Source organism: Oncorhynchus gorbuscha, unplaced genomic scaffold (genome assembly GCF_021184085.1).
Source record: "Oncorhynchus gorbuscha isolate QuinsamMale2020 ecotype Even-year unplaced genomic scaffold, OgorEven_v1.0 Un_scaffold_692, whole genome shotgun sequence".
Taxonomy (NCBI): domain Eukaryota; kingdom Metazoa; phylum Chordata; class Actinopteri; order Salmoniformes; family Salmonidae; genus Oncorhynchus; species Oncorhynchus gorbuscha.
In genome coordinates, this window is record NW_025745767.1 from 48,775 (window position 1) to 76,765 (window position 27,991).

Below are 27,991 nucleotides of genomic sequence, written 5' to 3' on the forward strand. Positions count from 1 at the left end.
GAACATCCCTGGTCATTCCTAGTGCCTCTGATCTGGCGGACTCACTAAACACAAATGCTTCGTTTGTAAATTATGTTGGAGTGTTGGAGTGTGCCCCTGGCTATCTGTCAATAAAACATTTTATTGTGCCTTCTGGTACTTAAGTACATTTTATCAATTCCATTTACTTTTGATACTAAAGTATACTTTTACTCAATTATTATTTTACTGGGTGACTTTCACTTTAACTTGAGTCATTTTCTATTAAGGTATCTTTACTTTTACTCAAGTATGACAACTGAGTACTTTTTCCACCACTGTAGTTATGTCAATCAATATCACTGTTGACAACATTTCTTTTTAAATTCATAGAGTTGATTGGCTCCTGGGTACAAGAGCCATGTCTGTTCCTACGAGGAGAGGCTCACACAGATGGACCACTGTGCTTTTGAGGTATCCTTTGGAATGGCCATGGAAGGAGTAAGTCAGTTTAATAAAGAGTGGCTACAGAAGACACCAAAGTCAGGAGTCACTTGAAGGGTCACTGTCACAAAACCAAGTAAAGGACAGCGTGTGCTTTTTAAGGTAAGGCCAAATCAGCAACACTGTTGGGGCCACACACGGTGACTCTCTCTCTCTCTCTCTCTCACACATGTTTAGTTCGTTTAGTCTCTTGCTATGTATTGTCTCCTACACGAACCCAGTAAATAGATCTGCTGTTTTATAGAAATGAGAAGAATAAACTCCATCTATTTTGTTTAGGCTCATTATAGGTGTCAACACAATGTGGCCGTCAGATCCCAAACAGCCAATGACAGAAGACTGTCCAAGAACACCCGCTGCGAGGCAAAGATGACCTGTACCCTGATGACATGTGCTGACAAGACCGGATGATTGAGCAGGTGGGTCAGAGATTCTGTCTAATAAGCCTGTTTGTTAATCCAGTTACCCTCCTCTCTTTATTCTCAGACTCATTTTGACACCGTTTTGTTGGTGGTTGGTCCCAGGTGCAAAAACACCCTCATCTTCCAGAATATAGTTTGTGGCAGATGCCCTCAGGCACAGGGATGTGGGGGCCAAAGCCATAGAGACACTGACCCTGCTCTTTGAAATCTGGCACTACCCCCTCATCTGCACTGACGGTTCCAAAGAACGACCTGCAGATACAGTACGGAGACGACTACATCTTCACCTCTGAAAACAGATCCCTCTGTCCAGACCTCCATTGTGGAGGACCTCTTTTGCATTGTGGTCAGTTTTCTAGTATTACTAGTGAACAGATGTAGGATGTTGTGGTCAGTGTTCTAGTATTACTAGTGAACAGATGTAGGATGTTGTGGTCAGTGTTCTAGTATTACTAGTGAACAGATGTAGGATGTTGTGGTCAGTTTTCTAGTATTACTAGTGAACAGATGTAGGATGTTGTGGTCAGTGTTCTAGTATTACTAGAACAGATGTAGGATGTTGTGGTCAGTGTTCTAGTATTACTAGTGAACAGATGTAGGATGTTGTGGTCAGTGTTCTAGTATTACTAGTGAACAGATGTAGGATGTTGTGGTCAGTGTTCTAGTATTACTAGTGAACAGATGTAGGATGTTGTGGTCAGTGTTCTAGTATTACTAGTGAACAGATGTAGGATGTTGTGGTCAGTGTTCTAGTATTACTAGTGAACAGATGTAGGATGTTGTGGTCAGTGTTCTAGTATTACTAGTGAACAGATGTAGGATGTTGTGGTCAGTGTTCTAGTATTACTAGTGAACAGATGTAGGATGTTGTGGTCAGTGTTCTAGTATTACTAGTGAACAGATGTAGGATGTTGTGGTCAGTGTTCTAGTATTACTAGTGAACAGATGTAGGATGTTGTGGTCAGTGTTCTAGTATTACTAGTGAACAGATGTAGGATGTTGTGGTCAGTGTTCTAGTATTACTAGTGAACAGGTGTAGGATGTTGTGGTCAGTGTTCTAGTATTACTAGTGAACAGATGTAGGATGTTGTGGTCAGTGTTCTAGTATTACTAGTGAACAGATGTAGGATGTTGTGGTCAGTGTTCTAGTATTACTAGTGAACAGGTGTAGGATGTTGTGGTCAGTGTTCTAGTATTACTAGTGAACAGATGTAGGATGTTGTGGTCAGTGTTCTAGTATTACTAGTGAACAGGTGTAGGATGTTGTGGTCAGTGTTCTAGTATTACTAGTGAACAGATGTAGGATGTTGTGGTCAGTGTTCTAGTATTACTAGTGAACAGATGTAGGATGTTGTGGTCAGTGTTCTAGTATTACTAGTGAACAGATGTAGGATGTTGTGGTCAGTGTTCTAGTATTACTAGTGAACAGATGTAGGATGTTGTGGTCAGTGTTCTAGTATTACTAGTGAACAGATGTAGGATGTTGTGGTCAGTGTTCTAGTATTACTAGTGAACAGATGTAGGATGTTGTGGTCAGTGTTCTAGTATTACTAGTGAACAGGTGTAGGATGTTGTGGTCAGTGTTCTAGTATTACTAGTGAACAGATGTAGGATGTTGTGGTCAGTGTTCTAGTATTACTAGTAACAGATGTAGGATGTTGTGGTCAGTGTTCTAGTATTACTAGTGAACAGATGTAGGATGTTGTGGTCAGTGTTCTAGTATTACTAGTGAACAGATGTAGGATGTTGTGGTCAGTGTTCTAGTATTACTAGTGAACAGATGTAGGATGTTGTGGTCAGTGTTCTAGTATTACTAGTGAACAGATGTAGGATGTTGTGGTCAGTGTTCTAGTATTACTAGTGAACAGGTGTAGGATGTTGTGGTCAGTGTTCTAGTATTACTAGTGAACAGGGGTAGGATGTTGTGGTCAGTGTTCTAGTATTACTAGTGAACAGATGTAGGATGTTGTGGACACATCTTTTACCTTTTGCACAGATTGTACCACAAAGTGTTCAGGAAGGGGTACGTGGAACAGAATGGGCCTGAGATGCTCTCAGCCCTAGAGAGGCTGGTTGAGGAGTGCTCTCAGCCCTAGAGAGGCTGGTTGAGGAGTGCTCTCAGCCCTAGAGAGACAGGTTGAGGAGTGCTCTCAGCCCTAGAGAGGCAGGTTGAGGAGTGCTCTCAGCCCTAGAGAGGCAGGTTGTGGAGTGCTCTCAGCCCGAGAGAGGCAGGTTGACTAGTGCTCTCAGCCCTAGAGAGGCAGGTTGAGGAGTGCTCTCAGCCCTAGAGAGGCAGGTTGAGGAGTGCTCTCAGCCCTATAGAGGCAGGTTGAGGAGTGCTCTCAGCCCTAGAGAGGCAGGTGGAGGAGTGCTCTCAGCCCGAGAGAGGCAGGTTAACTAGTGCTCTCAGCCTAGAGAGGCAGGTTGAGGAGTGCTCTCAGCCCTAGAGAGGCAGGTTGAGGAGTGCTCTCAGCCCGAGAGAGGCAGGTTAACTAGTGCTCTCAGCCCTAGAGAGGCAGGTTGAGGAGTGCTCTCAGCCCTAGCGAGGCAGGTGGAGGAGTGCTCTCAGCCCTAGAGAGGCAGGTTGAGGAGTGCTCTCAGCCCTAGAGAGGCAGGTGGAGGAGTGCTCTCAGCCCTAGAGTGACAGGTTGAGAGGTACTCTCAGCCCTAGAGAGGCAGGTGGATGAGTGCTCTCAGCCCGAGAGAGGCAGGTTGAGGAGTGCTCTCAGCCCTAGAGAGGCAGGTTGAGGAGTGCTCTCAGCCCGAGAGAGGCAGGTTGACTAGTGCTGCCCTAGAGGGCAGTGCTCTCAGCCCGAGAGAGGCAGGTTGACTAGTGCTCTCAGCCCTAGAGAGGCAGTTGGAGGAGTGCTCTCAGCCCTAGAGAGGCAGGTTGAGGAGTGCTCTCAGCCCTAGAGAGGCAGGTTGAGGAGTGCTCTCAGCCCTAGAGAGGCAGGTTGAGGAGTGCTCTCAGCCCTAGAGAGGCAGGTTGAGGAGTGCTCTCAGCCCTAGAGAGGCAGGTTGAGGAGTGCTCTCAGCCCTAGAGAGGCAGGTTGAGGAGTGCTCTCAGCCCTAGAGAGGCAGGTTGAGGAGTGCTCTCAGCCCTAGAGAGGCAGGTTGAGGAGTGCTCTCAGCCCTAGAGAGGCAGGTTGACTAGTGCTCTCAGCCCTAGAGAGGCAGGTTGACTAGTGCTCTCAGCCCTAGAGAGGCAGGTTGAGGAGTGCTCTCAGCCATAGAGAGGCAGGTTGAGGAGTGCTCTCAGCCCTAGAGAGGCAGGTTGAGGAGTGCTCTCAGCCCTAGAGAGGCAGGTGGAGGAATGCTCTCAGCCCTAGAGAGGCAGGTGGAGGAATGCTCTCAGCCCTAGAGAGGCAGGTTGAGGAGTGCTCTCAGCCCTAGAGAGGCAGGTTGAGGAGTGCTCTCAGCCCTAGAGAGGCAGGTTGAGGAGTGCTCTCAGCCCTAGAGAGGCAGGTTGAGGAGTGCTCAGCCCTAGAGAGGCAGGTTGAGGAGTGCTCTCAGCCCTAGAGAGGCAGGTTGAGGAGTGCTCTCAGCCCTAGAGAGGCAGGTTGAGGAGTGCTCTCAGCCCTAGAGAGGCAGGTTGACTAGTGCTCTCAGCCCTAGAGAGGCAGGTTGACTAGTGCTCTCAGCCCTAGAGAGGCAGGTTGAGGAGTGCTCTCAGCCATAGAGAGGCAGGTTGAGGAGTGCGCTCAGCCCTAGAGAGGCAGGTTGAGGAGTGCTCTCAGCCCTAGAGAGGCAGGTGGAGGAATGCTCTCAGCCCTAGAGAGGCAGGTGGAGGAATGCTCTCAGCCCTAGAGAGGCAGGTTGAGGAGTGCTCTTAGCCATAGAGAGGCAGGTTGAGGAGTGCTCTCAGCCCTAGAGAGGCAGGTTGAGGAGTGCTCTCAGCCCTAGAGAGGCAGGTGGAGGAATGCTCTCAGCCCTAGAGAGGCAGGTGGAGGAATGCTCTCAGCCCTAGAGAGGCAGGTGGAGGAATGCTCTCAGCCCTAGAGAGGCAGGTTGAGGAGTGCTCTCAGCCCTAGAGAGGCAGGTTGAGGAGTGCTCTCAGCCCTAGAGAGGCAGGTGGAGGAGTGCTCTCAGCCCTAGAGAGGCAGGTTGAGGAGTGCTCTCAGCCCTAGAGAGGCAGGTTGAGGAGTGCTCTCAGCCCTAGAGAGGCAGGTTGAGGAGTGCTCTCAGCCCTAGAGAGGCAGGTTGAGGAGTGATAGATATACACCAAGGTTGAGAAACCTTCTGGTGAATACCTGCTCCTCCCACTGATGAACAGTGTCCATCAGACCAGACACAGTGGGGAGCTCTGCTTCACTGATTCCTCTGGGAACACAGACAGAGAAAACTGCAGTTTTTATTCCCCCTATCCACAGCTGTGTTGGCGGTCTCCCCCTTGGGGTTATCCTGACTCCGTCTGAGGATGAGGCCACAATCCTTGAGGGCCTTCAACTGTCGAAGGACATACTGAGGGAGGAGGCCTTTTCAGGGAGAGGTCAGGCTGGTCCTCACCTCATCATTACAGATGGCTGCAAGACAGAGAGGGGAGCATTAGGGAGGGCATTTCCAGGGGCCAAACTTAGCCTCTGCACCTTCCACTTACTCCAGGCATAGTGGAGGTGGCTGTGGAGCGAGAAAGGCAGTCCCTCTTCGCTGTTGTCAAAGACATCATGTACACCAGGGAAGAGATGGTTGAGCCCCTCTGTCAGAGATCATGTATGCCAGGGAAGAGATGGTTGAGCCCCTCTGTCAGAGATCATGTACGCCAGGGAAGAGATGGTTGAGCCCCTCTGTCAGAGATCATGTACGCCAGGGAAGAGATGGTTGAGCCCCTCTGTCAGAGATCATGCACACCAGGGAAGAGATGGTTTAGCCCCTCTGTCAGAGATCATGTATGCCAGGGAAGAGATGGTTGAGCCCTCTGTCAGAGATCATGTACGCCAGGGAAGAGATGGTTGAGCCCCTCTGTCAGAGATCATGTATGCCAGGGAAGAGATGGTTGAGCCCCTCTGTCAGAGATCATGTACGCCAGGGAAGAGATGGTTGAGCCCCTCTGTCAGAGATCATGTACGCCAGGGAAGAGATGGTTGAGCCCCTCTGTCAGAGATCATGCACACCAGGGAAGAGATGGTTTAGCCCCTCTGTCAGAGATCATGTAGGCCAGTGAAGAGATGGTAGACCCCCTCTGTCAGAGATCATGTATGCCAGTGAAGAGATGGTAGAGCCCCTCTGTCAGAGATCATGTATGCCAGGGAAGAGATGGTTGAGCCCCTCTGTCAGAGATCATGCACACCAGGGAAGAGATGGTAGAGCCCCTCTGTCAGAGATCATGTATGCCAGGGAAGAGATGGTTGAGCCCCTCTGTCAGAGATCATGTATGCCAGGGAAGAGATGGTTGAGTCCCTCTATCAGCAGGCAAAACAAAACCCAGTTGTAGCCAGGTTAGTTTAGTATAACAGCATAATGAGGTGCAATCATTAAATGCTTTATTATCAGTAACTTTTTTGTAATAAAACCAGGACTTGCTGATTGGTTTTAGTATTTTCTAATTCCTTCTTTGGGTAGGTTTTTATTTGTAATACATTTTCCTTTATAGTTTGTCACCAATTTGGGCTCCCAAGTTGCACAGCAGTCTAAGGCACTGCATCTCAGTGCTAGAGGCATCACCACACACCTTGGTTCGAATCCAGGCTGGCGGCGAATGGGAGTCCCATAGGGCGGCGCACAATTGTCCCAGCATCGTCCAGGGTAGACCGGGGTAGGCCGGGGTAGGCCGGGGTAGGCCGGGGTAGGCCGTCATTGTAAATAATATTTTTTTCTTAACTGACGGTTCTAGTTAAATATATATATTTTGAAAATAGTACAAGACATTATTCAATTACATAGTTGACCTTAATTACATTACAATTCACTAACTACTTTGATTGACTGTTCAGTCATCGAGGGTGTTGGGTAGGAGGAGCTGTCAGTCATAATACAGTCCAATAGTTAGATAATATAATAATAATAATATATGCCATTTAGCAGACGCTTTTATCCAAAGCGACTTACAGTCATGTGTGCATACATTCTACGTATGGGTGGTCCCGGGGATTGAACCCACTACCCTGGCGTTACAAGCACCATGCTCTACCAACTGAGCTACAGGACCAACCCCTCCAGATCAAAAGATGTTCCCAACCCCTCCAGATCAAAACCAACATGTCACTTCATTCTTCTTCCTGACGTGGGAAAAGCATCATTAGACCAGGTTGTTCTTAGACCAGGGTGTTCTCAGACCAGGGTGTTCTCAGACCAAGAGTCATCAGACCAGGCTGTTCTCAGACCAGGCTGTTCTCAGACCAGGGTGTTCTCAGACCAAGGTGTTCCCAGACCAGGGTGTTCCCAGACCAGGTCGTTCTCAGACCAGGGTGTTCCCAGACCAGGTCGTTCTCAGACTAGGGTGTTCTCACACCAAGAGTCATCAGACCAGGGTGTTCTCAGACCAGGGTGTTCTCAGACCAAGGTGTTCCCAGACCAGGGTGTTCTCAGACCAGGGTGTTCCCAGACCAGGGTGTTCTCAGACCAGGGTGTTCCCAGACCAGGGTGTTCTCAGACCAGGGTGTTCCCAGACCAGGTCGTTCTCAGACCAGGGTGTTCTCAGACCAGGCTGTTCTCAGACCAGGCTGTTCTCAGACCAGGGTGTTCTCAGACCAGGGTGTTCTCAGACCAGGGTGTTCTCAGACCAGGGTGTTCTCAGACCAGGGTGTTCCCAGACCAGGGTGTTCTCAGACCAGGGTGTTCCCAGACCAGGGTGTTCTCAGACCAGGGTGTTCCCAGACCAGGTCGTTCTCAGACCAGGGTGTTCTCAGACCAGGCTGTTCTCAGACCAGGCTGTTCTCAGACCAGGGTGTTCTCAGACCAGGGTGTTCCCAGACCAGGGTGGTCTCAGACCAGGGTGTTCTCAGACCAGGGTGTTCTCAGACCAGGGTGTTCTCAGACCAGGGTGTTCCCAGACCAGGGTGTTCTCAGACCAGGGTGTTCCCAGACCGGGGTGTTTTCAGACCAGGGTGTTCTCAGACCAGGGTGTTCCCATACCAGGGTGTTCTCAGACCAAGAGTCATCAGACCTGGCTGTTCTCAGACCAGGGTGTTCTCAGACCAGGGTGTTCTCAGACCAGGGTGTTCTCAGACCAGGGTGTTCTCAGACCAGGGTGTTCCCAGACCAGGGTGTTCTCAGACCAGGGTGTTCCCAGACCAGGGTGTTCCCAGACCAGGGTGTTCCCAGACCAGGGTGTTCTCAGACCGGGCTGTTCTCAGATTCCAGGGTTTCTCAAACTTGGTCCGGGGTGGTCCCAGACTGGGTGCACTTTTCAGACCAGGGTTTTTGTCCTAGCACTCAGATCTGATTCAAATAACCAACTGTTCTCAGACCTGTGTGTTCCCAAGGGGACACAAACCAAAAACCGGCTGTTCCCAGAGGGGTGTTCTCAGACCAGGGTTTGAGAAACCAGGGTGTTCTCAGACCAGGGTAGGCTACACCTACAGTGTGGAATGGTTATTCACTCACCACTTCCTTTCTGATCTTCCTCTGGCCTGTCGTTGCTGCCTCATCTGTAGTCATCTTATATATATATATATGCCATTTAGCGGACTACAGATTTGATCCAAATAACCAACTTACAGTCATGTGTGCATACATTCTAAAACGTATTGGTGGTCCCGGGAATCGAACCCACTACCCTGGCGTTACAAGCGCCATGCTCTACGAACTGAGCTACGAACTGAGCTACAGAAGGAGCTCAGTCTGCCAATCGTCAAATCTGACAAGTAAACAGAGTCATATTCAATTCATTGTTAGCATAAATAAGAACAGTCCAATGACTTGCACGTCCAATTAACACCTGGATTTGATGAATCCTTTCTACAGTCAATGTCTTCTCAGACTGTGCTCTTGCTTATTTAACATTTAACATTAGTGCAGAATCCATTGGCACCAGTGGAGGCTGGTGTGAGGAGATATAGGAGGACAGGCACATTGTAATGGCTGGAATGGAAAAAAAAGGAACTGAGTCAAACATGTGGTTTCCATATGTTTGATACCGTTCCGTTAATTCCATTCCAGCCATTACAATGAGCCCGTCCTCCTAAAGCTCCTCCCACCACTCTCCGCTGATTGGTCACTCACCATTCACTGACTGACTCGGTTGGAATTGCAGCTTGTATTTGTTGCTGGAAGCTGTTAGAAACACACGGTTGGCCCACACCTCAGCAGCCTTGTATTCTGTTCATTAATATCATGAATTTAGTACCTTAGCGACTCAAGTCCTTTCCCTTTCTGTTTTGCAAAGGCCTATCATGTTGCAGTAGGTTATCTACAGAATGTCTCAATCAATGACTTGAAATAGACAAGATGGTGGCGTAAACATTTCTGGATTACTTCATGGAGCAAAACATTTACGTGTACAGGAAGTAGATGATATAGGGCACCACTGTACAGGAAGTAGATGATCTAGGGCACCACTGTACAGGAAGTAGATGATATAGGGTACCACTGTACAGGAAGTAGATGATCTAGGGCACCACTGTACAGGAAGTAGATGATCTAGGGCACCACTGTACAGGAAGTAGATGATCTAGGGCACCACTGTACAGGAAGTAGATGATCTAGGGCACCACTGTACTGGAAGTCGATGATATAGGGCACCGAAGTACAGGAAGTAGATGATATAGGGCACCACAGTACAGGAAGTAGATTATATAGGGCAGCACTGTACAGGAAGTAGATTATCTAGGGCAGCACTGTACAGGAAGTAGATTATATAGGGCACCACAGTACAGGAAGTAGATTATCTAGGGCAGCACTGTACAGGAAGTAGTGGATATAGGACTCTGCTTTGTTTTTAGTCCAAGTCTTTCATATATCTCCAGGAATTCTGCCTCCGAATCTGAAGACTATGAATCCTCAATTGAGGGCATCCTCTTATCATTTTAAATGGGTCCAGGTTTCAACTTCTAATCTTTCTAGCAATTATTCTTACACAAAGAAATATGCAAACTCCATAAAAATTCAGACACAAGCTCCAGAGGAAATTGAACTGCAGCTATCTTTCAAATTGTCTTTCTTGGTTGCCCGGAAAAATGGCCAAAAACTCCAGCCACCTGAGACATGCATCACGGCTCAGACCAACAGACTCCTAAACATCTTCTATCCCCTGGCCATAAGACTGTTAAATAGGTTACAGGTACTGCTCTCCCTCTCCCACAGACTATCCACACTGGCTCTATGCCCATCCACAGGTCTCTACCCACTCAGACACACACACCTTCAGTGTCACGCACACTCACACACATCCCCTCACACCTACACTCTCTCACACCTTCACATCCCCCCTCCCTCACACTTACACTCCCTCACCTTCACATCCATCCCCTCAAACTTTCACATCCACCCTCCCTCACACCTACACTCCCTCACACCTTCACATCCACCCTCCCTCACACCTACACTCCCTCACACCCACCCTCCCTCACACCTACACTCCCTCACACTTCCACATCCACCCTCCCTCACACCTTGACTTTGTTGTCCTTAAGACATTTTGCCACACCTTTGGAAGTATGCTTGGTGTCAATGTCCATTTGGAAGTCTGCTTGGTGTCAATGTCCATTTGGAAGACCCATTTGCTGTTATAGATATAGATACATACATATACATATAAAGAGATGTTGTTTCAATATATCCATATAATTTTCCTCCCTCATGATGCCATCTATTTTATGAAGTGCACCAGTCCCTCCTGCAGCAAGCACCCCCACAACACGATGCTGCCACCCCCGTGCTTCACAGTCGGGATGATGTTCTTCAGCTTGCAAGCCTCCCTCTTTTACCTCCAAACATAACGATGGTCATTATGGCCAAACAGTCTTATTTTTGTTTCATCAGACCATAGGGCATTTCTCCAAAAAGTATGATCTTTGTCCCCATGTGCAGTTGCAAACGTAGTCTGGCTTTTTTATGGCTGTTTTGGAGGAGTGGCTTCTTCCTTGCTGAGCGGCCTTTCAGGTTTTGTTGATATAGGACTCCTTTTACTGTGGATCTAGATACTTTTGTACCTGTTTCCTTTAGCATCTTCACAAGGTCCTTTGCTGTTGTTTTGGAATTGATTTGCACTTTTCGCACCAAAGTATATTCATTTCTAGGAGCCAGAACGCGTCTCCTTCCTGAGTGGTATGACGGCTGCGTGGTCCCATGGTGTTTATACTTGCGTACTATTATTTGTACAGATGAATGTGGTACCTTCAGGCGTTTGGAAATTGCTCCCAAGGATGAACCAGACTTGTGGTGGTCTACAAGTCTACAATTTTTGGCTGATTTCTTTTGATTTTCCCATGATGTCAAGCAAAGAGGCACTGAGTTTGAAGGCAGGCCTTCGAATACATCCACAGGTACACCTCCAATTGACTCAAATTATGTCAACTAGCCTATCAGAAGCTTCTAAAGCCATGACATAATTTTCTGGAATTTTCCAAGCTGTTTAAAGGCACAGTCAACTTAGTGTATGTAAACTTCTGACCCATTGGAATTGTGATAAAGTGAATTACAAGTGAAATAATCTGTCTGTAAACAATTGTTGGAAAAATTACTTGTGTCATGCACAAAGTAGATGTCCTAATCGACTTGCAAAAATGAAATTTGTGGAGTGGTTGAAAAATTAGTTTTAATGACTCTAACCTAAGTGTACAGTCGTGGCCAAAAGTTTTGAGAATGACACAAATATTAATTTTCACAAAGTCTGCTGCCTCGGTTTGTATGATGGCAATTAGCATATAATCCAGAATGTTATGAAGAGTGATCAGATGAATTGCAATTAACTGCAGTCCCTCTTGCCATGTAAATTAACGGAATCCCCCAAAAACATTTCCACTGCATTACAGCCCTGCCACAAAAGGACCAGCTGACATCATGTCAGTGATTCTCTCGTTAACACAGGTGTGAGTGTTGACAAGGACAAGGCTGGAGATCACTCTGTCATGCTGATTGAGTTCGAATAACAGACTGGAAGCTTCAAAAGGTTGGGTGGTGCTTGGAATCATTGTTCTTCCTCTGTCAACCATGGTTACCTGCAAGGAAACACTTGCCGTCATCATTGCTTTGCATAAAAAGGGCTTCTCAGGCAAGGATATTGCTGCCAGTAAGATTGCACCTAAATCAACCATTTATCAGCTCATCAAGAACTTCAAGGAGAGCGGTTCAATTGTTGTGAAGAAGGCTTCAGGGCGCCCAAGAAAGTCCAGCAAACGCCAGGACCGTCTCCTAAAGCTGATTCAGCTGTGGGATTGGGGCACCACCAGTAGAGCTTGCTCAGGAATGGCAGCAGGCAGGTGTGAGTTCATCTGCACGCACAGTGAGGCGAAGACTTTTGGAGGATGGCCTGGTGTCCAGCAGGGCAGCAAAGAAGCCAATTCTCTACAGGAAAAACATCAGGGACAGACTGATATTCTGCAAAAGGTACAGGGATTGGACTGCTGAGGACTGGGGTAAAGTAATTTTCTCTGATGAATTCCCTTTCCGATTGTTTGGGGCATCCGGAAAAAAGCTTGTCCGGAGTAGAAGAGGTGAGCGCTACCATCAGTCCTGTGTCATGCCAACAGTAAAGCATCCTGAGACTATTCATGTGTGGGGTTGCTTCTCTGCCAAGGGAGTGGGCTCACTCACAATTTTGCCTAAGAAAACAGCAATGAATAAAGAATGGTACCAACACATCCTCCGAAAGCAACTTCTCCCAACCATCCAGGAACAGTTTGGTGACGAACAATGCCTTTTCCAGCATGATGGACAACCTTGCCATGGCTCGGGGAACAAAACATCGATATTTTGGGTCCATGGCCAGGAAACTCCCCAGACCTTAATCCCATTGAGAACTTGTGGTCAATCCTCAAGAGGCGGGTGGACAAACAAAAACCCACAAATTCTGACAAAGTCCAAGCATTGATTATGCAAGAATGGGCTGCTATCAGTCAGGATGTGGCCCAGAAGTTAATTGACAGCATGCCAGGGCAGATTGCAGAGGTCAACGCTAGCCAACGTCTTCTGTATAGAACTCAACTACCCGGTCGCATTCACAGGTTGTATCACTTTTTCACTTCATTTCATTACAGTACAACGGTTTGATTTGTTTGATCGTAGCTTGCTACATAGCTAGCTACATAGCCGTCTTTGTATCAAAGATAATTGTGTAGTCTAGAGCGATTTTCTAGGTTCGCTAGCCATCTATTGTCGTTCTTTTAACGCAACGTAACGTAAACAACACTGCTAGCTAGCCTGCTAGCCCCCGAATAGCAACACTGCAGAAACTATTACACTCAACGGAACGACTTGATTAGTGTAGTGTCAACAACGCACCCACTGCCAGCTGGCCTACTTCAGCAGTACTGTATCATTTTAATCATTTTAGTCAATAAGATTCTTGCTACGTAGCTTAACTTTCTGAACATTCGAGACGTGTAGTCCACTTGTCATTCAATCTCCTTTGCATTAGCGTAGCCTCTTCTGTAGCCTGTCAACTATGTGTCTGTTTATCCCTGTTCTCTCCTCTCTGCACAGACCATACAAACGCTCCACACCGCGTGGCCGCGGCCACCCTACTCTGGTGGTCCCAGCGCGCACGACCCACGTGGAGTTCCAGGTCTCCGGTAGCCTCTGGAACTGCCAATCTGCGGTCAACAAGGCAGAGTTCATCTCAGCCTATGCCTCCCTCCAGTCCCTCGACTTCTTGGCACTGACGGAAACATGGATCACCACAGACAACACTGCTACTCCTACTGCTCTCTCTTCGTCCGCCCACGTGTTCTCGCACACCCGAGAGCGTCTGGTCAGCGGGGTGGTGGCACCGGGATCCTCATCTCTCCCAAGTGGTCATTCTCTCTTTCTCCCCTTACCCATCTGTCTATCGCCTCCTTTGAATTCCATGCTGTCACAGTTACTAGCCCTTTCAAGCTTAACATCCTTATCATTTATCGCCCTCCAGGTTCCCTCGGAGAGTTCATCAATGAGCTTGATGCCTTGATAAGCTCCTTTCCTGAGGACGGCTCACCTCTCACAGTTCTGGGCGACTTTAACCTCCCCACGTCTACCTTTGACTCTTTCCTCTCTGCCTCCTTCTTTCCACTCCTCTCCTCTTTTGACCTCACCCTCTCACCTTCCCCCCTACTCACAAGGCAGGCAATACGCTCGACCTCATCTTTACTAGATGCTGTTCTTCCACTAACCTCACTGCAACTCCCCTCCAAGTCTCCGACCACCGCCTTGTATCCTTTTCCCTCTCGCTCTCATCCAACACCTCCCACACTGCCCCTACTCGGATGGTATCGCGCCGTCCCAACCTTCGCTCTCTCTCCCCCGCTACTCTCTCCTCTTCCATCCTATCATCTCTTCCCTCCGCTCAAACCTTCTCCCACCTATCTCCTGATTCTGCCTCCTCAACCCTCCTCTCCTCCCTCTCTGCATCCCTTGACTCTCTATGTCCCCTATCCTCCAGGCCGGCTCGGTCCTCCCCTCCCGCTCCGTGGCTCGATGACTCATTGCGAGCTCACAGAACAGGGCTCCGGGCAGCCGAGCGGAAATGGAGGAAAACTCGCCTCCCTGCGGACCTGGCATCCTTTCACTCCCTCCTCTCTACATTTTCCTCCTCTGTCTCTGCTGCTAAAGCCACTTTCTACCACGCTAAATTCCAAGCATCTGCCTCTAACCCTAGGAAGCTCTTTGCCACCTTCTCCTCCCTCCTGAATCCTCCGCCCCCTCCCCCCTCCTCCCTCTCTGCAGATGACTTCGTCAACCATTTTGAAAAGAAGGTCGACGACATCCGATCCTCGTTTGCTAAGTCAAACGACACCGCTGGTTCTGCTCACACTGCCCTACCCTGTGCTCTGACCTCTTTCTCCCCTCTCTCTCCAGATGAAATCTCGCGTCTTGTGACGGCCGGCCGCCCAACAACCTGCCCGCTTGACCCTATCCCCTCCTCTCTTCTCCAGACCATTTCCGGAGACCTTCTCCCTTACCTCACCTCGCTCATCAACTCATCCCTGACCGTTGGCTACGTCCCTTCCGTCTTCAAGAGAGCGAGAGTTGCACCCCTTCTGAAAAAACCTACACTCGATCCCTCCGATGTCAACAATTACAGACCAGTATCCCTTCTTTCTTTTCTCTCCAAAACTCTTGAACGTGCCGTCCTTGGCCAGCTCTCCCGCTATCTCTCTCTGAATGACCTTCTTGATCCAAATCAGTCAGGTTTCAAGACTAGTCATTCAACTGAGACTGCTCTCCTCTGTATCACGGAGGCGCTCCGCACTGCTAAAGCTAACTCTCTCTCCTCTGCTCTCATCCTTCTAGATCTATCGGCTGCCTTCGATACTGTGAACCATCAGATCCTCCTCTCCACCCTCTCCGAGTTGGGCATCTCCGGCGCGGCCCACGCTTGGATTGCGTCCTACCTGACAGGTCGCTCCTACCAGGTGGCGTGGCGAGAATCTGTCTCCTCACCACGCGCTCTCACCACTGGTGTCCCCCAGGGCTCTGTTCTTGGCCCTCTTCTATTCTCGCTATACACCAAGTCACTTGGCTCTGTCATAACCTCACATGGTCTCTCTTATCATTGCTATGCAGACGACACACAATTAATCTTCTCCTTTCCCCCTTCTGATGACCAGGTGGCGAATCGCATCTCTGCATGTCTGGCAGACATATCAGTGTGGATGACGGATCACCACCTCAAGCTGAACCTCGGCAAGACGGAGCTGCTCTTCCTCCCGGGGAAGGACTGCCCGTTCCATGATCTCGCCATCACGGTCGACAACTCCATTGTGTCCTCCTCCCAGAGCGCCAAGAACCTTGGCGTGATCCTGGACAACACCCTGTCGTTCTCAACTAACATCAAGGCGGTGGCCCGTTCCTGTAGGTTCATGCTCTACAACATCCGCAGAGTACGACCCTGCCTCACACAGGAAGCGGCGCAGGTCCTAATCCAGGCACTTGTCATCTCCCGTCTGGATTACTGCAACTCGCTGTTGGCTGGGCTCCCTGCCTGTGCCATTAAACCCCTTCAACTCATCCAGAACGCCGCAGCCCGTCTGGTGTTCAACCTTCCCAAGTTCTCTCACGTCACCCCGCTCCTCCGTTCTCTCCACTGGCTTCCAGTTGAAGCTCGCATCCGCTACAAGACCATGGTGCTTGCCTACGGAGCTGTGAGGGGAACGGCACCTCAGTACCTCCAGGCTCTGATCAGGCCCTACACCCAAACAAGGGCACTGCGTTCATCTACCTCTGGCCTGCTCGCCTCCCTACCACTGAGGAAGTACAGCTCCCGCTCAGCCCAGTCAAAACTGTTCGCTGCCCTGGCCCCCCAATGGTGGAACAAACTCCCTCACGACGCCAGGACAGCGGAGTCAATCACCACCTTCCGGAGACACCTGAAACCCCACCTCTTTAAGGAATACCTAGGATAGGTTAAGTAATCCCTCTCACCCCACCCCCCCTAAGTTTTAGATGCACTATTGTTAAGTGACTGTCCCACTGGATGTCATAAGGTGAATGCACCAATTTGTAAGTCGCTCTGGATAAGAGCGTCTGCTAAATGACTTAAATGTAAATGTAAATGTCTTGAACACTGCAATATTGACTCTGCATCAACTTCATGTAATTATCAATAAAGCCTTTGACACTTATGAAATGCTTGTAATTATACTTCAGTATTCCATTGTAACATCTGACAAAAATATCTAGACACTGAAGCAGCCAACTTTGTGGAAATTAATATTTGTGTCACTCAAAACTTTTGTCCACAACTTTGTAAACTTCCAACTTCAACTGTATATTACCATAGGTATTGAGTCAGGTTACCAGTCACTTTTCAGCCCTGTTTACATGTGTATTACCATAGGTATTGAGTCAGGTTACCAGTCACTTTTCAGCCCTGTTTACATGTGTATTACCATAGGTATTGAGTCAGGTTACCAGTCACTTTTCAGCCCTGTTTACATGTGTACCAAGCATTAGGAACACCTGCTCTTTCCATGACAGACTGACCAGGTGAAAGCTATGATCCATTATTGATGTCACCTGTTAAATCCACTTCAAATCAGTGTCGATGAAGGGGAGGAGACAGGTTAAAGATGGATTTAAGTCTTGAGACATGGACTGTATGTGTGCCATTCAGAGGGTGAATGGGCAAGACAGAAGATTAGGGTCTTTGAACAAGGCATGGTAGTAGGTGCCAGTTACACCATGTTGATCCAGAACACTGCAGTTGAGAAGGGCAAGGTACTCATTTCACTGTGGTTGTGCATGTGACTTGAGTGAAAACCATCTAAATGGGGAATCAATGGCCATTGTTCAACCTCCGTCTCGTGAATGCCAAAATAATGAGGATTATTTCTGTATTTGTAGAGTACAGGTTGTCAGGGAGAATGAAGGATATTTACCATACAGAACTTGTGTAGAAACATCTTTATTACAAAATGATAGCCAACCATTACACAGCTAATGTATCCCACCAAAGACATTTAAACTCTGATTGCTTTGCACAAATTGTGGTTAGCATCAAATATCCATAATTCAACACATGCAAAGTCGTTGAGGTGAAAACAGACAAAAATAAACCGATCCGATGGAATGCACAGAAACATTACAGAGCTGTTCCTGGTAAAAAGTCCCCGATATTGGGAGGAAAAACATGCCCGTCTCGCCTGTGTTACGTACCCGGTGGGAAAGAAAGAAAAACACTTTATATCTTAAAAGCTGCCACTGCTCCAAAAGACATAACCGACTCCAGGGAACCTCCAGAAATAGTTCAAGTGGAAAGGAAATAAAAATCCAGTCCAGCTTTCCACTCAAACGGGTTTGAGATGGTTCCATGTAGTCTGGAAGAGGCTTGGTGTTTCCGAATGGGTCAGTGCACCTTCCTCTCAGACGGCTTTCCTATGGTACTCTGGGGGCGCCACCTCGTAGTCGCTGGCACTGAAGAGCGAGGAGTTCTTCATTAGATACCTACGACAGACAGGAGGAACAAGCAATTGGAGGTCAATTACCAGCCATAGAAAATGGACAAAAACTTGGCATCTGTATTCATAAAAGGTGATCGGCCTCTATGAAGTCTAGAAATATTACAATGAGGAGCAGATCAGCTCATCCTAACTTATAACCTCCTTTCTATTTGGACCTTTAAACAGACTGTCCAGGTAACCAACTGCAGCAATCAGGAGAAGGAAACACTTGTTTACAGGAAATAACGACACGTGGAGAAGGCTAAATGAATGTGTCCTCCGTTTGAACCCATCACAATCTACTACGGTTGTTGCAGGTTGAGGAGGATCAGGATTATGGCCATGTTCACAGATGGTTTCTAGGGTACACATACACAGTATCCTGCAGATACACGGCCAGACATTTAGGCCCACTGCAATGAAAACATTCATGACAGAGCAACAGTGAACAAATTAACTGCTTTATCAGGATTACTGAAATAAGCTGTATGATTAGGCCTACTCTGGAATCCAATGGTCTTGGTAACTTCTTGTTAGAGTGGTACGATTAGGGCCTACTCTGGAATCCAATGGTCTTGGTAACTTCTCGTTAGAGTGGTACGATTAAGGCCTACTCTGGAATCCAATGGTCTTGGTAACTTCTCGTTAGAGTGGTACGATTAAGGCCTACTCTGGAATCCAATGGTCTTGGTAACTTCTCGTTAGAGTGGTACGATTAAGGCCTACTCTGGAATCCAATGGTCTTGGTAACTTCTTGTTAGAGTGGTACGATTAGGGCCTACTCTGGAATCCAATGGTCTTGGTAACTTCTCGTTAGAGTGGTACGATTAAGGCCTACTCTGGAATCCAATGGTCTTGGTAACTTCTCATTAGAGTGGTACGATTAGGGCCTACTCTGGAATCCAATGGTCTTGGTAACTTCTCATTAGAGTGGTACGATTAGGGCCTACTCTGGAATCCAATGGTCTTGGTAACTTCTCATTAGAGTGGTACGATTAGGGCCTACTCTGGAATCCAATGGTCTTGGTAACTTCTCATTAGAGTGGTACGATTAGGGCCTACTCTGGAATCCAATGGTCTTGGTAACTTCTCATTAGAGTGGTACGATTAGGGCCTACTCTGGAATCCAATGGTCTTGGTAACTTCTCATTAGAGTGGTACGATTAGGGCCTACTCTGGAATCCAATGGTCTTGGTAACTTCTCATTAGAGTGGTACGATTAGGGCCTACTCTGGAATCCAATGGTCTTGGTAACTTCTCATTAGAGTGGTACGATTAGGGCCTACTCTGGAATCCAATGGTCTTGGTAACTTCTCATTAGAGTGGTACGATTAGGGCCTACTCTGGAATCCAATGGTCTTGGTAACTTCTCATTAGAGTGGTACGATTAGGGCCTACTCTGGAATCCAATGGTCTTGGTAACTTCTTGTTAGAGTGGTACGATTAGGGCCTACTCTGGAATCCAATGGTCTTGGTAACTTCTTGTTAGAGTGGTACGATTAGGGCCTACTCTGGAATCCAATGGTCTTGGTAACTTCTCATTAGAGTGGTACGATTAGGGCCTACTCTGGAATCCAATGGTCTTGGTAACTTCTCATTAGAGTGGTACGATTAGGGCCTACTCTGGAATCCAATGGTCTTGGTAACTTCTTGTTAGAGTGGTATCAAAGTCTGTCAGTGTCAAGAGCGAGCCCTGACAGCGAGATTAGACAGCAGCATTTTACGGTCAGTGGGCTACGTTTTCAACGGTGAAATCCTTCTGATGAGAATATAATATGATAGGCCAGCCAGGTTAGGGAATGCTCTGCCAAGCCAGACATTCAATTTCACGAGTGGGGATGAAGGAGAGGTGTCTTACTTGAGAAAATCCTGCAGGTAGTTGAGCAGCAGAGCCAGGCTTTTCTCATCCAGGGGAGTGTAGGCAAGCATGGAGCCAATTCTCACTGCACAACACAAAGAACAGCACCGTCAGGGACCAGATTTAACCATATGTACACAGACATGATTCTATATTAGCATTGGCTGATATTTGAATAAATACTGTCTCAATGCAGGTGTGGACAGATGAGTAAACTGAAACTCTCCCATGGAAACTGCTATACAGTTTTATTTAAATCTGCGAAGAGTGTTGTGACTTTGTTAAATGCACTCCTTAATAAAATTGTGATTTCATTTTATTTACAATTTCAAAATAAAATAAAATGTTATTGGTCACACACATTTAGCAGATGTTATTGCGGGTGTAGAGAAATGCTTGTGTTTCTAGTGCAGTCATATCTAACAATACACACTAATCTAAAAGTAAAAGAATGGAATTAAGAAATATATACATATTAGGACGAGCAATGTCAGAGTGTGACAGACTAAAATACAGTGGAATAAAGTATGTACATATGAGACGAGTAAAGCAAAAATATGTAAACATTATTAAAGTGGCCAGTGATTTCAAGTCTATGTATATAGGCTCAGCAGCCTCCAAGGTGCAGGGTTATGTAACCGTGTGGAATCCAACCTAATGATGGCTATTTTACAGTCTGATGATCTTGAGATGGAAGCAGGTTTTTGTTTACAGAGTGCACCATCCAATTGACGCTTGGCGTTTGCCCTTCAAGTGTTTGACACAGCCATTGATGACACAAACACTTTTCTAAATGGTTCTTCATCTACTAATCTCAGTTCAACCTGGCTCGGAACGAGACTCTCTCTCAAATGGCCCTGGCACTTAGTCCATCTGATGATCACACCGGTTCAGATCAGAAACCCAATTGCCGGTAGTTAAAGATCCGCTCAATGTTAATTAACCAACTAATGGGATTCTGGATGCAATTTGTGGCGGCGGTAGACGCTTCACCTTCTGGCCTTCCCTGGGTATTACACATTCTCCTACACCCCATTGACTCCAGAAAGTTAACTTTCATCCCTGTGATAACGGCCCATAATGAAATCTATTAAAGTGTCCTTCATTAGCTATATGGCTGAAGATGAGAGCTTTCATGGGTGCTGTGACGGTGCACCAATGACAGAGCAGTGAACGGTGGTAGGAGAAGAGTAGACAAAAGGCACTGTAAACAGTCTTAAGGCTCTAATAACCATTTCCCCCAGGCCTTCACCTCTCCCAAAGAGAACCATTTCCCCCGGGCCTTCACCTCTCCTAAAGAGAAGAACCATTTCCCCCGGGCCTTCACCTCTCCTAAAGAGAACCATTTCCCCCGGGCCTTCACCTCTCCTAAAGAGAACCATTTCCCCCGGCCTTCACCTCTCCTAAAGAGAACCATTTCCCCCCCGGGCCTTCACCTCTCCTAAAGAGAACCATTTCCCCCCCCCAGGCCTTCACCTCTCCTAAAGAGAACCATTTCCCCCTTCACCTCTCCTAAAGGCCTTCACCTCTCCTAAAGAGAACCATTTCCCCCCAGGCCTTCACCTCTCCTAAAGAGAACCATTTCCCCCGGGCCTTCACCTCTCCTAAAGAGAACCATTTCCCCCGGGCCTTCACCTCACCTAAAGTGAACCATTTCCCCCCCGGGCCTTCACCTCACCTAAAGTGAACCATTCCCCCCCGGGCCTTCACCTCTCCTAAAGAGAACCATTTCCCCCCGGGCCTTCACCTCACCTAAAGTGAACCATTTCCCCCGGGCCTTCACCTCTCCTAAAGAGAACCATTTCCCCCGGGTCTTCACCTCTCCTAAAGAGAACCATTTCCCCCGGGCCTTCACCTCTCCTAAAGAGAACCATTTCCCCCGGGTCTTCACCTCTCCTAAAGAGAACCATTTCCCCCCCGGGTCTTCACCTCTCCTAAAGAGCCCAATCACCCCAACGTTAGTCTCCTGAGATTCAAACTGAAATATTTGTTAAAAGTTCCAGTCCAGAGGCTACTTCCGATCCTCCTCATTCAGACAGAGCCGGGGGCTACGTACCAAAGAGCCGGAGCAGGTGCGGGCCCCGTAGACCTGGGACATGGGTGTGTCGGGGTGATCCGCCAGTATCTCTGCATACTGGGGCCTCTCAAACTTATAGAGCAGCTGAGTGCCCAGCATGACGTTGAAGTACTCCCTGATCCCTGCCACCACCTCGTTCACAGCATACTCCCTGAGGGGAACCAGGACAGGAGATATAAGGCAACAGGCACTGCTGAAGTGTTCACAGCTAGAGCTGAATGAATGCGTGATACCTGGGTTGAACTTCACCAAGCAAGCGAATTACAGCTAGTCCACTTTGATAAGCAGATACAGGCCAGGCTTGTCTGGTTTCTAGTCAGATGACCTTCATTGTAACTTACATTTACATTTAAGTCATTTAGCAGACGCTCTTATCCAGAGCGACTTACAAATTGGTGCATTCACCTTATGACATCCAGTGGAACAGCCACTTTACAATAGTGCATCTAAATCTTTTAAGGGGGGAAGGATTACTTTATCCTAACCTAGGTATTCCTTAAAGAGGTGTCTTCACTCGTACTGCAGCATCGAGAGGGGTGTGGTTTTACTCACTTGCTTTCTGAAGTTCCTCTTGATTTCTTATAGCTTGCATAGTCCTCCAAGACACTATCCACATTCTTTCTCGCGGGCAGGTGAAAAAGCTACAATTCAAGAAAAATGTAATGTATCGGTCAAGCACCTCATAAAATACGCTTAAAACACAAACAAATCCTGTAAAGAATGAACTTGTAGAGAAAGACTGTCTTGCCAGTAAATAGTTGGCATCTTCTGACCATAAGACAGCAGGGTTGGGCTCAATTTGAAGTGACGGCCACCAATTCAGGAACTGAAATTCCAATTCAATAATAAAAAATAAAAAACTATTTTCAATTACTTCTCAATAAACTTAAAAGTAAAAGCTATTAATTTCAAAGAAAAATTATTATTCAATATTTTAAGTTTAAAATTCAAATTCCTGAATTGACCATTTTCAATTGGAATTGAGCCCAACCCTGGTAGACAGCTGTCTAGACCCCCACCTGCTTCTGTCTGGTAATAAGGTCCCAGTCATCCACCAGCCACGGCTTCAGCTCCTCAGGAATCTTCACCTTGACCTCCACACGGTTGATGAACGTCTCCTCCTGGTTACAGTGAAACCAAATGGAACAGTCAGACTCATTTACAATAAGAGATGTGAAAACCAGTAAAATATATAAAAATAAGCCCTGGGTATTGTTAAAAAAACACAATTCCCATCTGTGATTGGCTGACTGCTGCAGGACATAAGTAACTGGAGCTGTTGTTTCAGAGTATGAGAGGCTTCAATTGGTGAACAGAACAGGCCTGCTGTATGTGAGGGACAACACAGAAAACAGGCCTGCTGTATGTGAGGGACAACACAGAGAACAGGCCTGCTGCATGTGAGGGACAACACAGAGAACAGGCCTGCTGCATGTGAGGGACAACACAGAGAACAGGCCTGCTGCATGTGAGGGACAACACAGAGAACAGGCCTGCTGCATGTGAGGGACAACACAGAGAACAGGCCTGCTGCATGTGAGGGACAACGCAGAGAACAGGCCTGCTGCATGTGAGGGACAACAGAGAACAGGCCTGCTGTATGTGAGGGACAACACAGAGAATAGGCCTGCTGTATGTGAGGGACAACACAGAGAACAGGCCTGCTGTATGTGAGGGACAACACAGAGAACAGGCCTGCTGTATGTGAAGGACAATACACAGCATCCATAGGTGGACATACACTCTCCACAGTTGGGTCGCAACGAGCCCTCTTCTTCCGCGGTGGCTGTGGCATCTCTCCTGTGCTGGTACCTTCTCCAGCCGCTGGTGCTGCACAAAGACAAACGGGACAGACACACAATCAAACCCTATCCACAAAGGAATGTTAAAGGGTTAATTTAACTTGTAGCAGAAACTAGTGGGACTAACACTTTTACTAGTAGCAGAAACTAGTGGGACTAACACTTTTACTAGTAGCAGAAACTAGTGGGACTAACACTTTTACTAGTAGCAGAAACTAGTGGGACTAACACTTTTACTAGTAGCAGAAACTAGTGGGACTAACACTTTTACTAGTAGCAGAAACGAGTGGGACTAACACTTTTACTAGTAGCAGAAACGAGTGGGACTAACACTTTTACTAGTAGCAGAAACGAGTGGGACTAACACTTTTACTAGTAGCAGAAACGAGTGGGACTAACACTTTTACTAGTAGCAGAAACGAGTGGGACTAACACTTTTACTAGTAGCAGAAACGAGTGGGACTAACACTTTTACTAGTAGCAGAAACTAGTGGGACTAACACTTACTAGTAGCAGAAACGAGTGGGACTAACATTTTTACTAGTAGCAGAAACGAGTGGGACTAACACTTTTACTAGTAGCAGAAACGAGTGGGACTAACACTTTTACTAGTAGCAGAAACCAGTGGGACTAACACTAACTAGTAGCAGAAACCAGTGGGACTAACACTTTTACTGGTAGCAGAAACCAGTGGGACTAACACTTTTACTGGTAGCAGAAACCAGTGGGACTAACACTTTTACTGGTAGCAGAAACCAGTGGGACTAACACTTTTACTAGTAGCAGAAACCAGTGGGACTAACACTTTTACTGGTAGCAGAAACCAGTGGGACTAACACTTTTACTGGTAGCAGAAACCAGTGGGACTAACACTTATACTAGTAGCAGAAACTAGTGGGACTAACACTAACTAGTAGCAGAAACCAGTGGGACTAACACTAACTAGTAGCAGAAACGAGTGGGACTAACACTAACTAGTAGCAGAAACGACTAACACTTTACTAGTAGCAGAAACTAGTGGGACTAACACTAACTTACTAGTGGGACTAACAGAAACTGGGACTAACACTAACTAGTAGCAGAAACCAGTGGGACTAACACTAACTAGTAGCAGAAACGAGTGGGACTAACACTAACTAGTAGCAGAAACTAGTGGGACTAACACTAACTAGTAGCAGAAACCAGTGGGACTAACACTAACTAGTAGCAGAAACCAGTGGGACTAACACTAACTAGTAGCAGAAACCAGTGGGACTAACACTAACTAGTAGCAGAAACCAGTGGGACTAACACTAACTAGTAGCAGAAACCAGTGGGACTAACACTAACTAGTAGCAGAAACCAGTGGGACTAACACTAACTAGTAGCAGAAACCAGTGGGACTAACACTAACTAGTAGCAGAAACCAGTGGGACTAACACTTTTACTAGTAGCAGAAACTAGTGGGACTAACACTTTTACTAGTAGCAGAAACTAGTGGGACTAACACTTTTACTAGTAGCAGAAACTAGTGGGACTAACACTTTTACTAGTAGCAGAAACTAGTGGGACTAACACTTTTACTAGTAGCAGAAACTAGTGGGACTAACACTTTTACTAGTAGCAGAAACTAGTGGGACTAACACTTTTACTAGTAGCAGAAACTAGTGGGACTAACACTTTTACTAGTAGCAGAAACTAGTGGGACTAACACTTTTACTAGTAGCAGAAACTAGTGGGACTAACACTTTTACTAGTAGCAGAAACCAGTGGGACTAACACTTTTACTAGTAGCAGAAACCAGTGGGACTAACACTAACTAGTAGCAGAAACTCTTGGGACTAACACTTTTACTAGTAGCAGAAACCAGTGGGACTAACACTTTTACTAGTAGCAGAAACTAGTGGGACTAACACTTTTACTTACTCTTTAGTTTTGTCTTTTTCGCTTTCCTGAAGAAAAAAGAAGATTGCATTAGAAGGCGCTGTTCAATTCTTTTTTGGTGAAAGTTTGAAAGTAGGTCAAACTGGAAAGACGGGATCAAACTTACAGATCAACATTTTTCTGCTGCACAGCAGCAATCTTCTTGCTCGGTGCTACACCCCTCATCTTTCCCTCCACATCATAATGCCTGTAAGAGGAAGGAACACCGCCATGAACGACAATAACCTTCACAAACACTTCTAACATTTCCTTATGATCATTTTATGTCATCTTTTTAACTCGTATGTTTTATGTTCAACTAGTGCTTACAAGTAAATGCACCATTGTATCATAGGTGCTATATACATAAAGATTACTATTGTGGTTCATTATTTTAAAAAATAAGTGGAATTACTTTTTATGTTCTCCCATCTTCGAGTCATCGTCGGCATTTCTGGGGAGACATTGATTGACATATAGAATCTCATTGTTGTATTTCGTTCAATGGCAGCTTGAATACAATGTTGACACAGTAGGTACATCGCATACACTAAAACACTCCCCCACCCCAACATAATGTTGACACAGTAGGTACATCCCATACACTAAAACACTCCCCCACCCCCCCCAACACAGAGTCTGTCTGTAATGACACAGTAGGTACATCCCATACACTAAAACACTCCCCCACCCCAACACAATGTTGACACAGTAGGTACATCCCATACAATAACACTCCCCCACCCCAACACAATGTTGACACAGTAGGTACATCCCATACACCAAAACACTCCCCCACCCCAACACAATGTTGACACAGTAGGTACATCCCATACTCCCCCATACACTAAAACACTCCCCCAACGCAGAGTCTGTCTGTAATGAGATGAACTCACTGATTAGCCTTTTGAAGCTCTTTTTGTTTCTGCAGGTTGCTGTCCACATATTTGAGAACTCTGCTTTCAGGAACCCATTCATCCCAGCTGAAACAGAAAGAGATCAACCACATTCAGATGTCTGACCGTTTATTTTTATTGAATCAATACCAGAATGTTAGGTGGCTGTGAGGTAAGCATTCATAAAAAATGTAAAAAGTGAATTAAAAAAAAAGATAGGTCCATAGCTAACAATAGTATTGTCTAAATAGAGAACAGTACTGGTCCTCTGCAGCTCAAATGTTAGAGCAGCGTTTCACAAGGGGTTTTGGTTTTTGCCCTAGCACTACACAGCTGATTCAAATGAGGAACTCATCATCAAGCTTTGATCATTTGAATCCCCATTGGGGTCCCCAAGAGTTTGGGTAACGCTCTGTTAGAGCACTTTACTTGCAACACCAGAAAAGTGGATTCAAGTCCCAGGACCACCCATTCATAAGAAACGTATGCACCATAACGAAGTCACTTTAGATACACATGCCTTATTATTTGAAAAGCCAACAATGAAAAAAATGACTCACTTTTTGTTCCATCCACTGTAATGAATGAAGTACTTAATTTGCTTCTCCTTGATATTGGTTTTCACTGCCTGAAATACAACAACAATCATTACGAATTGTAATAAATATGACTTTAGGTATAGGCTACTGCAAATGGTGTATTGTTTAGTAAACACGAGCCGAAAGCCATTCAGATTGGTGGAATGAATCTAAACCCACCTTTGCTTCGTAAAGCAATGGCCCATGAAAACACAGAACTCTTTCACCTAAAAAAACAGAAGAAATAGACAAATACTGGATGGTTATATTATATATCTTAAATATATAACTTATATATCTTATATATATTAAACCGTGAACACCAGTGGTTGGCTAAGGTGTAGCTAAATGTATTTCGTTGATACGTATAACGTATAAAACAAATACAATAGAAACACAATTGCATAGTTAGTTACATTTGCTATTCAAGCCAAGGCCCTTGGTAAGGGATTGTTTACCCGTTAGCAATTAGCTAACGTTAGCTAGGTAGCTTATTGTTTCAACACAGCCAGTTAGAGCAAACAGTCTAGTTAGTTGACTGAATGAATGCGAAAGGTACGTGTAATTAGTACACTACTTATGGTAGATGACATTTAATTATTCATGCAATTTTCAAATTGATGATATCTCTCGCTAGCATGTAGCAGTGTTTTAGCTAACGTTAGCTGGCTAACGTGCTCTGCGCGAGCAGCGCCATACCGTCGATGCCTTTTCAACTCACGAGACGACAGGGTCTAGCTACGTTTTTAATTTTCACAGTTCATCATCACGGTGCACATTACCTTCTTGAAATTTAGGTTTAGGGTCCTGTTTTGGCGCCATTCACAGACTCAACTGTTCGGATCTCTGAATGATCAAATTCGTGCATTGCCAGCTTCCATTTCTTCCTGACACAACACGGCAAAGGGCTCTTCTCTCGACGTGCGCAGCCTGGCAGCGCGGTCAGGTGACCACGGTATCGCACTGCGCTGATGCGGCCCCT

General features: G+C 46.5%; 1 protein-coding gene across 1 annotated transcript; it reads right to left on the reverse strand.

Moving 5' to 3' along the window:
• Window positions 1-17,351: 17,351 nt before the first annotated feature.
• LOC124019834 (mortality factor 4-like protein 1) lies at window positions 17,352-27,981 on the reverse strand. Its single transcript, XM_046335266.1, is given in 14 exon segments — window positions 17,352-17,900; window positions 19,755-19,839; window positions 21,811-21,834; window positions 21,837-21,982; window positions 22,384-22,472; window positions 22,851-22,952; window positions 23,573-23,661; window positions 25,539-25,564; window positions 25,663-25,743; window positions 25,951-25,989; window positions 26,432-26,518; window positions 26,992-27,059; window positions 27,190-27,236; window positions 27,792-27,981. Coding segments are annotated over 14 exon segments (1,005 nt in total). The 5' UTR covers window positions 27,832-27,981; the 3' UTR covers window positions 17,352-17,818.
• Between the last annotated feature and the right edge of the window lie 10 nt (window positions 27,982-27,991).